Source organism: Colias philodice, chromosome 1 (genome assembly GCF_061535455.1).
Source record: "Colias philodice isolate Cphi_HAF_F1 chromosome 1, ilColPhil1 Martin Lab GWU primary, whole genome shotgun sequence".
Lineage (NCBI taxonomy): Eukaryota > Metazoa > Arthropoda > Insecta > Lepidoptera > Pieridae > Colias > Colias philodice.
This window is the reverse complement of record NC_143086.1, coordinates 13582202-13596810: the sequence shown is the minus strand read 5'-3', so window position 1 is coordinate 13596810 and position 14609 is coordinate 13582202. Positions and strand designations below refer to the sequence as shown.

Genomic DNA, 14609 nt, shown 5'->3' with positions numbered 1-14609 from the left:
AATAATCATATTCGATCGATGCAATAAAAATACAGGGTGTAATTTACATACTCTATTCTTGGACTTTACTCTTGGATATCATTGAATGCAGTTTTCATTCATTTAAAAAAAAATTCGAGTAATATTTTTCACCGACACTTTTAGAGTATTCGCCCTCTAGGTGGCATTACAAAATTCTACTTTGTATAGTTATTATGGCATATTGAGCACCGCCCTAGTGCCAAACACCTCTGGATTTATATAAATTAGAAACAGTGTAAAATAATCATAAATTAAGTCTTTTATTTCAGAAAACGATACAATATAGCATAATAGTTTAATATAACAACAATACCACACGGAAATTTTTAATTTAATTATTCTATAGATTAAAAAAAAAATAAGAGGATAATTGAATCTTTCCTGATAATAACCTTACCCCAAAATAATATTCACGACATATTCACATGCAGCTTGGTAAAAATTGTCAATGACTAAAACAACATAATTCATATTGATGTATGTGATTCTTATATCCTGTAAATACCGTCTCCGTGGAGTCGCAAGTCAAGCTCGTGTATTGCATGAAGGCACGAAACAAACAAGGTATTCATCAAACAATAAATATACATAACAATACATGTTTGTGCTTTACATTACGAGATTAGCTATAAGAAAACAGGATTAAATTAGTTACATTCAAAGCTAACTTGAATTACTAGAACGTTAAGAGGATATACTCGCTACATGCTACAACACGGAAGCCGTAAAGTTTGATTGAAAACTGCCGTTTCGAGGACTTTCGTGTCTTCATGTATTACCATTTACTTACAATACATTCATAATGAGAATAAACAAAAAATTACAAATAACAAAAATGTCCATTAAATCATAGAAATAATATAATACTTTACTATGATGTGAATAAATACAAATTAATTTTTTTTTTACATCAAATGTCAAAACATTTAAGTTATTAATTATGCAATAATTGTCGTGTGTTTTATACAGCATTAAGATTAATCTAAGTGCTTACTAACATTCTATATTCATTAGCCGTATATATCCGAATGAGCTGTAATGGAACCGTTTGTACAGGCAGTGGTATTACAAAACTATTGTAAATGTCCGTATGTATAGCGCAACGACGTTAACCAATACACCACTTTTAAAATTACAAAAGAACTATAAAATGCGAGATAAAATATTAATTCTAGATATACTGACACAAATCTACGATTAGTACAGTTTGGGGAACTTTGAAATACATAAAACATTCGTCATTTTATCACGGCACAAGTGCGCCGTACTTCGAAGTCAGCAGAAACATTTAAAACGTACGAAAGTTTTAAAATATATTATTTGATATATTAACGCCTTATTAATAATTTGCATTTTTGGGGATCACTATGCTAAGTTACTTATTTACTTTTGTCGTCGACACGATAAAGCTTCGTGCAGGAATTGTCTTGTAATTATATTTTGTCGTGAGTATTACAAATAATATTTCTAATGCATTAAAACACATTTATTAGTTTTTTGTCCAACGTTTCGAACACTACAGTGAAATTTGCTCCGCCGAGTGTTCGGAACGCGAGGTTTTACCTCCGTTTAAATAAAATTAAATTGTCACTTTAGAGAGTTTAGACTGAATAGAAGAAATTAAGATTTTACATAGTAAATATAGAAAAGAAATAAATTATATTATCAAATAAAATGTTGTCGCGCATCGATTTCAGATTCGATTCAATCGTTTGCTGTACGACAGTCGGCTTTATATATTACAAGACAGCTTCGACGACACCGCTTAGTCAAATAAACCGCCACATTAATACACGGAGCATTATCCAATTTGTAGAGAAGAAATGTAACTCCCCCACCGTTCACATCGATCAGAAAAGTCAAGATACAATTACTCGCTAATGATGAAGACTTCTTAGAAATGCATAGAGCGGTTCAAGTAACGTAACTGTAACCAACGAATAGCGACGCTCTATAACATTAAATTTACCTTCCATTCCGCCTCTATTGGTTTAGTGCTCTGTGCAAATATCATTTAATTCACTATGGATTTATCGTTTTAGCTTACGCACAAATGGTCAATACCATTAGCTCAAAGTTACCCAAACTGATTTCAGCGCTATGACATTAATTACAAAATACTTTACTCGAACCTCTTCCACCACCTAATAATGAACATGGCGCAATTTAAAATAAAATTTTCACTGGTCGCGTGTCTTTAGAATATACATTGCATCTTGGTTCGAAGCACAGAACCGCGTCGAATCCGCCTCTCGGCTCGTAACACTCCCCAATAATTGTTATTTACACGTGCAAAATGGGCGAAAACCACGTTCGTGTGAGAGCTCTACGTGTTTACGCAGACCCAACCTCGTATTCGTTGTGGAGCTATCGGCTGACTCACGCACAGACTATTCTACGAGTATCACAACTAAATTAGACAATAAACAAATATTATTACTTATTGTCGCATTCGTTTGATTACGATGTGCATCACCGATTATAAAACATATGTAAATACTCTGTACTCTTTTTAAACATTTGTTAAGCTTTCTATTATTATTATTTCCATGTACGTTTCACAACATATTGTCCAGGCGGAGGGCGTCCGATCGCCAATCGAATGTTACGTCGAATATCACAATTTACAAGAGCAAACGAATACACTATTTCTATTTATGGTCGCATCGCAGTAACGTTCTCTATCCGGGCGTATACTATAGAAACAATAATACGTAGCTATTTTCAAGGCACATATCTCGAGCAACACGCGATACTCGAGCACGGAATCTATAACGTCTACGCGAATCGGAATCGGGCGATCGTCGATCGATCGGAGGTTCAAACGACAGCGACAATAATTATTGAACAATAAAACGTGATATAGAAGCGGGCGGGTTCGCCGCACCCGAGCCGAGCGGGCCGGGTGCCGCAAACCCGAGCGCATCAGCTATCGAGACGCGATCGCGATAGGCCGGCCGACGTTCAACACTAAGCGACTATGATGATCAGAATGACGGTTATGTAGAAAAACAACATCGAGTATGAGTAACGTTCGATCAGTTCGAGGAAGGCGGCACTGAAGCTGAGATCGGCCGAATCGAAGCTGCCCTGGGGGGGAGGGGGGGTGAGAGGCGTGAGAAGGCCGCGGGGGGAGGGCGGGGCGTTTATTCACATGAAGAATTTGCCGATGATGATGCCGAGCAGCGCCATGCCGACGGCGATGGCGAGCCACGGCATCAGCGCCGCCTGCTCCTTCTTCTCGGGCCCGTACGAGTGCCCGCGTTGCTGCTCGCCGCCCGCCTGGTGCAGGCGCAGCAGCTCCTCCTGCAACACCACACCCAACATTAACACAAGCCACACAAACACGTCTCACAAGTCAAACTTCTTTGACAAGATTAAAAGATACCAAAACCTTCGCCTAAGGCCATTCTCCCATTACGATACGCACAGGCGATTCAAGTATCCTGCAAGTCTCGGAGACTAGTCGCCGCGGAGTATCTCACATACATTTGTATGTAGGCTCACACTACGCTACCGGTACCGCAATGTATGTGAGATATACCGCGGCGACTAGTCTCCGAGACTTGCAGGATACTTGAATCGCCTGTGCGTATCGCAATGGGAGAATGGCCTTATTCTATCACGTATTGCAAAGACGCGACCTTGTAAGTTTTGGTCTCAACGCGCCTAAAGAAGTTTCACTTCAATAATCCTATTTTGTATGCACAAACGCGAATATTTATAAAAACGAAACATATAACCCATCGATCTATAACATCAACGTGTATAAACTTATCGTCTATAACACCAAACATTTATAAACATAATCTACGACATCAAAACATAAAACATCAATCTATGACATCAAAACTTACAGAAACAATACAAAAACAAAGGACAGGCAGTGCCTAGTGCAGGAGCCCTTGAAAAGCTGCTTAACATTTTAAGATGTAACATTATGTAAGATTAATTCATTTATTTATTAACTCATAGTCACTATCTAACACACGTTTTTTTTAGATTTTCATTTTCAAATGTAAGAATTTCATTTTCAAATGTAAGAAGTCATCTAATTTTCTCATTGTTTGAGTATTATATTGTTCTCAGTGTAGTGTGGTGCATGTATATGTTAGTTAATGGAATCAACGGGTGTAAATGGCAAAACTATGATATGAAGATTTCGACCTAGTAGAAGTATAATCTATACTAATATTATAAAGAGGAAAAGTTTGTAAGTATGTATGTATGTATGTATGTATGTATGGTTTTCACGCAAAAACTACTGGACCGATTTCAAAAATTCATTTTTCATTTGCATCTTTACTGAGCAACATAGGCTATATTGCATTTTCAAAAAAATTAGAGATCCTTACCAAAAATGCAATAATGTAACCCAAGGTGTAAAAAAATCCTCAATAAAACTTCTGTCATCGCGTGCGCTGCGGAATCTATTGAAGATAGAACAAAAAAATGTTCTACGGTATTATAGAATGGATCAATATCTACAAGAAAGTCCGCGATACCATATGTCCATCTTCAGTAGTTATGTTACTACAACAACTTTTTTACGTTTTCAAACTAAATAGAAGCGCCGACAGTAATCAAACCATGTTATCCATACACATATATTAATCCTTATCCCATTAAATGATGTTTTATTATAGACTGTTTCAATACCAGCAAAATACTTTTTAAATGAAAAGAATTGGATATGCCATTCAAAAGATATAACGAATTTTTAAAAGTGTCAATCTACAGAAAATAGTAGGTATACTGTTCGAGCAGGCCGTAGTGCGGGAGTCACGGAGGAATTCTACCAATATGCGTCTTGACGGAACACAGTGGGGTTTTGGTCGGTAGGAATCCGACATAACCCACGGCCCCTCCCCCGGAGGCCGTGGGTATCTATGAAAGATTTCCCCACTAAAACAAAAAAAAAAAAGGCCGTAGTGCGGGACGGGGTAAAGGTGATTTTCATGTGATTAAAAATTAAACCTATAGTCCGACCTATAGTAGACTTTTCACTGTAACGATATCGCTATCTATTCTTATATATAAAAATGAATCGCAAAATGTGTTGATAAGCGCATAACTCGGGAACGGCTGAACCGATTTCGATAATTCTTTTTTTATTATATTCCTTGAAGTACGAGGATGGTTTTTATGTAAAGAAAACGTAAATATGTACCACGGGCGAAGCCGGGGCGGACCGCTAGTTGAATAAATAAATTTAAGAGTTTGAATTAAGTTAAGAAAAAAATCAAGGCGATTACGGAAACTTTTCTTTAGAATATTCACAGATAACACAATGGCAACAATAAACATTTTCAGCACGTTAAATAAGATATCGAACTCTTTACAAACATTTTGAGTACTTATATTCGAAAACATTGTTAGAATAGATTAAGAATTCAGATTAATTGACCTAATGTAGATTATATTAATAATATTAGTATTATCTAGGTATTATATCTATGTATTTTTTGTTATCTCTGTCTTAGTCATAGAATTGTGATTAATGAAATATCACAGTGGTTATCACATTAAAATTATGCATTTACTATATTATGAATGCATTTTATTATTAACTGTGTCCCGCGGTTTTACCCGCATTGCTCGGCTCCTATAGGTTATATAGCTTTTCTCGATAAATGGACTATCTAACAGTGAAATAATTTTTCAGATCCGACCCTTTTGTTCCTGAGATTAGCGCGTTCAAGCATACAAACAAAATTTTAGCTCTATATTATTAGCACAGATGTTCAAAGAATTTTGATATATTTATTGTATTTTATTTTTTATCATCAAAGCGCGATAGCTTTTGGGAGGAAGGATGTATGTCTATTTCCATAATTGCATGTACATATGTTAATATAAATAATTACATAAAGATTTAAAAGTTATCACAGATTCATAATATACATTACACTGTAAGTAAAAAGCATAGCTTAATAAAGTGGATATAAATCGCGAAATGCAATTAAAATAAAGGTAAATGTAGAAAATTATACGATGTGTTGTTTTTAATATAGGAGAATAGTACAAGCTATAGAATTATATCATTCTTATGCATATGATCTTGATATAATATAATTATCTCAGTATTTACTCAAAGATCTAAACAAAAATGATCTTCAATGCTGTTTCTTTAAGTCATGTTTGACAAGTTTTTTTTTTATTTATTAAAAGATAATTAGATAAAAATCTTGTTTCTAAATAAAAAACAACACATCGGATACAATATTTTTTTTTTAAATAAAGATACGACTTAATAGTCCTAACGCAATACTTATAATATATTGTTCTTATATTAAATCGCTTTGCTGGCACGCAAATAAAATCGCTTGCAATTATAATTAAAATGTACATGCAGGTATCTTTTAAATTCGATATTTATCAATAGTACAACTGAAGTCGTTTATAATTTTTGAGAAACCTGAAATACGCAGTTTAGAGAGCATAGGTGTATATATTTGTTAAATTTCACTTTATTGTTAATACTTTTTACTTTATTCTTTTGTAACATATTTTAAAATAAACTTTTCCTATATGTCACGTTGATAGGCGTATAATAAAGTATTTTCATTGATTACATTAACAGAAATATAATCGCAGACTTAATAGTCATGCAACACATAATGACATAACATTAGTTCGCTTTGCAACTCATAGATATATGGAATTATACAGCTTGCAGTATTTCATGCACATTATGAATCTGTGAATTAAAATCAAGGTTGAAATATAGAAGGGAAAATGAAGAATATTCTTTATTTAATATAAGACTTGCCAGGCCTACATAAGCTATGTCTTTAAAATAAAAATACTTCGTTGTTTGACGCTCAAAGCTAATTTAATGAACAGGAGCTAATCCCTCAGTGTTTGCAGGGAATTAAAATTACGGTCTTTTACTAATTAAACGTTACCTTTCTGCTAAATAATGGCTAGCTTTTTACCGTTAAGTCTGTGGGCGGGCGCTAATAATACAAAAATGTTTATTTTAAAATATTACGTATTAGATCATTTCTTAGTTATTTTAGTACAGCACCTGCAGAGTTATAATATGATAGTATAAAGCCAGAACCCATTAAGTAGTTAATATTTGGTAATGTCACACCCCGGACACTCCATACAAAATGATCGTTTTGACAGTCACACTGTAGAGACTGCAAATGTGTGTGTTAACGCTTTATGGTTGGCACATTTGTGACCAGCGTAAAAAAAAAATTCGCGTTTTTCTGATGAAATACATCCGTAAACAGCACAATATCTAACCATTTTCTACGAAAAAAGATAATCACAAATCCAAAATAATAAAATTATTTTAAGTCAATTTGATTAATGTTGTCAATCTTCGTTGTATATCGTCCTTGCAGAAAAATATGGCCCATTTTATGTCTGATCGCGCGGGGGTGAGGTAAGTTTAATTTTGGCGGGAGGCGGAGAGTGTCCGTTCTGTAGCGTTTAGCTACTATTATGTATTCTGTGGTAATGTGTCAATGTGATCTAATTATCTAAAACAATTAACCTACTGCAATTTAATATTTTTTTAATTATTATGCGTTTAGTAACAGTCGTCATAAATATAGGTTGACTTTATATACTTGATACAATATGTAACATGTAGTTGTATTTTATTCGTGTGTGGTGTGTTGTTTTACTTCAAAATGTTTTAAATTTAACCAAGTGTTTGTATAGTATTTATATGCATGTAGCTTATGTAACAGCCGCGAAAAATAATTTTCATTGACCAATATTGTCGGTTATATAACAATTGATTAGAAGCCACTTTATTTTATTGGTACCAAGTATGATCTCATTCGGGCTAAATGAAACAGATAGCGCGAATCAATACCAATATTGTTTTTATAACGAGGCGTTCATTATGACCTGCTTTTTATACTCGTTTAGTAATACTTCTTGATAAATGTTATTTGACGTCTAGACTGGTGTAGGTAATAATTATTGTGTATGGAAGTGTAGGGATAAAAATTAATTGATATGTTTAAAGGTTTTTTTATGAACCTAAGACTTCTTCTTAGGAAATGTGTAATGTGTTGATAAAAAAATTGTCAGCCTTGATTGAACGATATTCAGGCGATTTCCCTTAATCATCGCAAAAGAGCATCACGTGACGCACGATCTTACCTTTAGTCGCAGATTTTCATGTCTTAATTTACTTTCTTCCTCCCTCAAATGAATTACTTCATTTGTTGCTTTTTGCAAATCGCTCTCGACGTTTTCAGACTTAGAGAAAGCCTGTAATCAAACATAGTGACAATAAACATCTACACACATACACAAACACGGGCTCCTTCTAAGGAATCGCAAATAAAAATATACATGCAGCAAATAAGGTTTAACGGGACATTGAGACATATCATAAAGAGTGCAACAATCGAATATTGAAAAGCTTGCGTCTAAAAAGCCATTTAATTATTAAACGGTCACATTGTGCTGAAATACGCTATGCCGCAATGCACGATGAATAAAACGTTATATAGCCGACTCGTAAATCCCTGGCCATGACTCAGTCTGCTTTATCGAAACTTATTAGCTATGAACGGAACAGTGGAAAAAATTGTGCTTTCAACGGTTTCGATACTAATTCACCTTCGTGTTTGAGTTGTCTTAGGGCGCGTGCAGACTGCGCGGCCGTTTACCGTTACGTCATCGATTTTTTGATACCCAATTTATTTGACATTTTCTACGCGATTTATTTTCATAAAACAAACGAAGCGCCGCTCAGTCAGAACGCGCCCTAATAAGTCTTATAAAATCCTGATACCGTTTTGCCGCTACTAGAATCGGCGGGGCCCTCATCCCTCCGCTTTGCTTCGTTCTGGATGAAACCTTCTACAGCCTCCTGTAAGAATTGTTACAAATGCCAATGCGTGCATAATGCCGTCGGTCTGGACCATGCAATACAATTAACCACGTATGTAAATTATGATTATCCGCCAAAAACGATACGAAACCGAAATTAAAACATCCTCCAATTACCTCAATAACATAAACATAAAACATAAATCAAACCCGATAAAATATGTATGCATTTTCCTTGTTAGTATACAACTACCATTTGTACATAAATTGTTACCTACGGCTTCGTAATCATAGTCTAAAGCTATAAACCGTTAATTTGTTACAATTGAAAAATACAATAGCAAAATATACGTTCTCGTGCAAAATTAGCCATGTAGGTTTGACATACGTTGTGAACAGAAACACATGTACTAAGTTCTGACACACTGGACGTGGGTGTTCAAACATTCATTTTACGATAACGATTCCCAACCAACAACAACCAACAATTCGAGCGTATGGAATGTCGAATAAAATAAATGAATGATTAGTTCAATGGGTTAGATATTGGGCAAAAAAAAACATTAAAAAGCCGTCCACTACAGTTAAGGTTACATTGCAGAGTTCCCCTTTGTACAAAAAAAAAATAAACAAAATGAGGGGAACTCTTTGACAAGCGTGCAAAAATACCTTGGAGGAGGAATGCGACGCGTTGGACGGCTTCGCTTCTTCGGCGACCGCTACGCGTTTTTTAGTGACTTCGTTTTGGGCGGCATTGTCGCCCGCGTCCTGTGTGAAAACGGCCTTACTATTCAATCTTTATCGAACATACAATTTGCTGTGTGTTTATTTTCTAGACAGTTCTGAGTAATAGGTGTAATCATGGTGCATAAAAGACGAGGCTTTATGTACTTTACAATAGATTTGTTGATTTTAAAACTTTTTTTTTTTTTTTGCTTATAACATGGAATAGGATGGTTTTTCGTAAAAAATATATAAATTACATACATTGAGATTAGTTCCTCGGGGAGTTTCGAATACGCAGCGTAATTTGTAATCCATGAGCTGATCGGGACTTATCTCCTTCCACTGAAAAGACACGTGACTATTAGTCATTTTATTATGATTTAGTTATGAAATAAATTCACGTTTTTATATAATTTTTACGATAAAATTTGCTATTTTGGTTTGGAAGCTGTATGTATGTATCGGTTGGGAGACTTAATTCAATTTATACCATACATTTTTTATTATTCAGTTTAATTTTCTTGAGCATTCTAAGAGACAAATTTCTTTCAATACAATCAATATACATAAAAATGTCAAATATCAATTATACTATTGTCAAGTAATGAAGAAGTTTACTCACCACTTGTTCAATGTTGGTCTTGCCTTCTGGGGCAATAACGCTCTGGACCATAAACTTATGCTTATGTTTCTCGTTTGAATCAACATAGACGGGCTGAGGGGTAACTAAAACAATTGGAACATTGTTATGAATGCAGTCTTGACTTGCATTATTTCTGAGACTTTTGTTGTACATTCTTTAACTCATATAGATAATAAAAAAGCTTGATAACTCACTTGCAATATCAACTTTGTCATTGGGCTCAAGTAAACCCGAGTTGGGGCGCACATAATACTTTTTTGGTGCTGTTGTTTTGATCTTAAACAGTACCGTATCATTGGTGGGGTTCGTCAGCTTCATATAAGTAGTGTACCCCTGTTCAAACAGCCCTGAAAAATCAACTAAAAATTTCAATAATAAAAACTGTTGCCCTCCGAATTGTCAGCATTGGTAACACGGGGTCCAACATACAATATAATATTCATATATGTACAAATAAATACGTCAACTCAAATAATATGTGTGTTAGTTATATATACAGGGAGTTATTTTTACTAGCGCTAATCTAAACTTTTATGGGTACATCAAAGGTTCCTCACCTTTACCAAGTTTTAAAAGTATTGAATTCCACAGAATATCACACCATATGAAACAAACAAATTCCAAACACTATTGTGTAACATAAGAAGTGTTGTATATGTAAATATGATTATATGTAACATGTACTTGGTGATTCATTGAGGTTTAATATTTCAATGTTCAAGCAAAAATTATTTGAAATATAAACTATGTAATGATGTATAACATTACCCAGAGCAACGACAGAATATTCATTATTTAGAAAACTGGTACTTGAAAAGCTTGTTAGCTTTATATTATACATACATAATATTTATTGTGGAAATCTGTTATATTATAAAGTAAACTTTTGATAAATATTATAAGATTTGCAATAGCTTTCTTCACATATCTTCTTCTTATATATAAAAATGAATCGCAAAATGTGTTGGTAAGCGCATAACTCGAGAACGGCTGAACCGATTTCAATAATTCTTTTTTTATTATATTCCTTGAAGTACGAAGATGGTTCTTATGTAGAGAAAACGTAAATATTATGTACCACGGACGAAGCCGGGGCGGACCGCTAGTTTCAAATAGATATAATTTCAGAATGACACAACATAATATTATTTAAAAATGATTTATAAAATTTAGAAGAATATTTCATATGTATAATAATTATCTTTCACACATTCTCTAGTTAATGTTTTAAATAGATACACACATAATATTTGTGGGGACCATGTATGATTTACATTTTCTGTGATTTAATAAATGTTTTAAACCCTGTTATCTTATAAAATGTAACTTAAGAACTTGTATATTAATAAAGATATAGAGGTATTTGTTTATCAGATGGGATGTTTACAATATTAAATCTTAGAACTACCAGTCCTTACAGTTTAATGATTCAGTAGATTAGGTTAGTTTATAATTTTATATATGTAGGTACATAATTATATGATGCATCAAACTTTAAAGATTTTCCATAAGTTTCATAAAAATACTATCTGGGCATTAGAATTAAATTAATATTTTATAAACAATTTGCCAAATATAATTTTCATACAAATGTTACTATGTCACCACAGGATATTTTACTAAATATTAAAATATTTTTAAACTAACACACATTCAAACAATTTGAATTATATAGATGGAACATTTTATCAATATTTTGTATATTTTTAGTCTTAAACAACTGCATAAAATTTGATCTTTCTTCAACTAATTTAAAATTAACCTGAATCCGAATTCTGAATCAAAGAAATAGACAAGAATGTAATGCAGATATTTGGTATTCCTTATTTTAAATACTTGTTTCTCAATTTGTTATCATTATGATTTTGTTAAGTGTGGAGAACAAAGGCTAAAGTTGCAGCTAAATAAATAATATAAAAATATAAGTAGGTATATTCTTTCCTCTTGATTTATATTTCAGAACATAGGTTTAGGTGACAAAAATTAAATTATAAACTACCCATGGTCGTAAAATGAAAAGTTGAACAACTTCTTGGTTCATGTGAAAATAAACTCTTTGATAATGTTTATTTTGTACTTATTAATTTTTTTTATGTTTATGACTTTTTTTCGAAGATGGACCCTGCTAATCAATCAATCGACGGTACTGCCGACATACTTATGTTCGGCTGTCGTAACGTTTTTACCCTTATTTGACACGGAAAAAACTATTTGTTAACTAGATATATGAATATGAAAGACTATATTGCATAAATAAATAACTATGTCAAAACCGCACCCCGACAAAATGCCGATATCTGGAAATAGAAATCTCCATTTGTCAGCAGTTAACATGACCTATGTTGCCCAAGTTTCAATGCGGGTGTTCTAATCTTCGTACTGTAAAAAGATAAGTTACTCACCTCTAAACTTCAGCTCATTTTGTGGTTCTATAGTCAAAACTTGGTTCGGCATTTTTTTTATTAAATTACGTTATTACTGGCAAAAATTAGACGAACAAGAAAATCTTATTTCTGCGTTGTCGGCCACAGTGAACGAGGAACGACCGAATACGACATGCGCATTGCGCATGCGTTCTCTTTCCACTTCCTGAATTAGTACCTAACCGAGTTTTAAAAGTAATTATTATTTTGCACGTATCAAAACTTTTATAATACGTAAAATATTTAAAGTTTTTGGTTTTATTTAAATTAAACATTAATAACATGATTTGTTAATTTAAAAAAATTATATAATATTATTAACAATGATCATACATTTCAAAATAAATTGACAGACATGAACGCAACTTATTTTGGAAAAATATGGAGTTCGCTACCTTTCGTTCTTTTCACGTTCTTTCGTTCTTTATATAGGCGGAAATAAAATATTTTTTTTTTGTTTGAATTTTTAATTGAATAATAAATTGCATTTAAACATTTGTAGTTTGTAAGAATATTTGACTCTTTGCCTTTTTGTCGGATTAACGTGGAAATGGCACATTTAAGCGCCTTATTCACGGTCCATTTGGACGTACGTCCCGCCAAGGTCATTATGCGTCGTGCATCGTGTGTGCATTGTGTATTCAGACCTTGGCGGGACGTTCACGTACGTTCAAATGGACCGTCAATAAGGCGCTTATATCCTCCATATTAATTTTCTTATTTCATAGACTACAACGATATTATTGTTTCATAATTATTTAATTTTAGCCTTTAATTATATTAAACTCTAATATTATAACAGCTCTTATGAAGAGCTTAGAAAAGCTAAATATTTCGAAAATCAGTTAAAAACTTATATAACAGAAATGTTTATGTAAAATTTTAAATGAATTAACACCTAAGATTAACACCAACTAAAAATAAAATTATAATATTGAATCATTAAGCTACTAGTTATAATAGCTCAATGTATTGCATGTCTTATATTATGACAAAAATATGGTTCATAATTAAATTTTGTAATGAATGCAATTAATAACAGTCGTTATAGTAATAATAATAATAGACGTTCGAACTTGGTGCGACCGGACCACCGCACTCGTGAGGTGCGATCGACACGCCACACCACCGGACCGCACCAATCGGTCCAGTGCTTTCCGTGCTACTGGACAGCGAGGACGTCGCACTATATGTTTAGGCCCGAAAAAGTGACATTCTTGTTTTATTTTTCATTTCATTAGCAACATAATAAGTTATCTAGTGTATCTATTTTTTTTATGTAGGTATGTGTATTCGCGGTTCTACAGAACAGCGTCTATGGATAAAACTGAATAATTAAGATTAATTTTTTTTTTCTACGTATTTTTCCAGGATAAAAAGTATCCTATTTTACGCCCAGGATAATAAGGTATAATTATACCAAGTTTCATCGAAATCGAACCGTTAGTTTTCACGTGATGTCTTCACATACAGACAGACAGACAGACAGACAGACAAAAAATTTTTTAATCACATATTTGGGTATGGTATCGATCCAGTAACACCCCCTGCTATTTATTTTTTCAATATTTTCAATGTACAGAATTGACCCTTCTACAGATTTATTATATGTATATAGAAATAGATGTTATGTAATTATAAATTATTAATAAAACAGGTTGGTATGTAAAAAACCTATTGGTCTAAGATCCGAACATAAGTCGACCTGCAACGGCGTGATAATAGAATAGACCAATTTTATAATAAATTTAGTGTATTAAAAAATGTATTAAAAATGGGTTGACTGGGAAAGTATCGCTAGGGCGGATTACTTCGATTGTATGATTTCTTTATTCAAAACTGTTATTAAACGTAAAATAAAAGAAAATTTTAATAAAAATATTGCTCATACAGTTAAAAATAATATATAGAGTCTGTCTAAAAAGTCAGTTTACATGGGTAATTTAAGTAGAAATTTAAAAACTTATACTGGTAACCCTGCAGTTGCT

The 14609-nt window shown here is 33.2% G+C and overlaps 1 protein-coding gene across 3 annotated transcripts; it reads right to left on the bottom strand.

The window, feature by feature from the left end:
- Positions 1-262: 262 nt before the first annotated feature.
- On the bottom strand, positions 263-12761 carry Vap33 (VAMP-associated protein 33kDa). 3 transcript variants are annotated; one of them, XM_089698249.1, is made up of 8 exons: positions 12601-12761; positions 10393-10545; positions 10178-10281; positions 9817-9897; positions 9499-9597; positions 8792-8869; positions 8152-8262; positions 263-3327 (listed from the first exon to the last, which is right to left on the bottom strand). In XM_089698249.1, the coding sequence occupies exons 1-8, from the start codon at positions 12650-12652 to the stop codon at positions 3172-3174; spliced, it is 834 nt and encodes a 277-aa protein (XP_089554375.1). In that variant the 5' UTR covers positions 12653-12761; the 3' UTR covers positions 263-3171. The 3 variants fall into 3 exon arrangements, with proteins under 3 accessions (XP_089554375.1, XP_089554366.1, XP_089554383.1); XM_089698240.1 differs by having other exon boundaries at positions 10393-10557; positions 12601-12759; XM_089698257.1 differs by lacking the exon at positions 8792-8869 and having other exon boundaries at positions 10393-10557; positions 12601-12759.
- Between the last annotated feature and the right edge of the window lie 1848 nt (positions 12762-14609).

Excerpts from the sequence above, each read along its gene's own strand:
- Vap33 (XM_089698240.1), bottom strand. The coding sequence starts at position 12,652 with ATGCCGAACCAAGTTTTGACTATAGAACCACAAAATGAGCTGAAGTTT. Across the intron at positions 9,898-10,177 it reads AGACCAACATTGAACAAGTG|TGGAAGGAGATAAGTCCCGA; the intron begins GTGAGTAAACTT and ends GTGTCTTTTCAG. Across the intron at positions 8,870-9,498 it reads CGTCGCATTCCTCCTCCAAG|GAGGCTGTAGAAGGTTTCAT; the intron begins GTATTTTTGCAC and ends CAATTCTTACAG.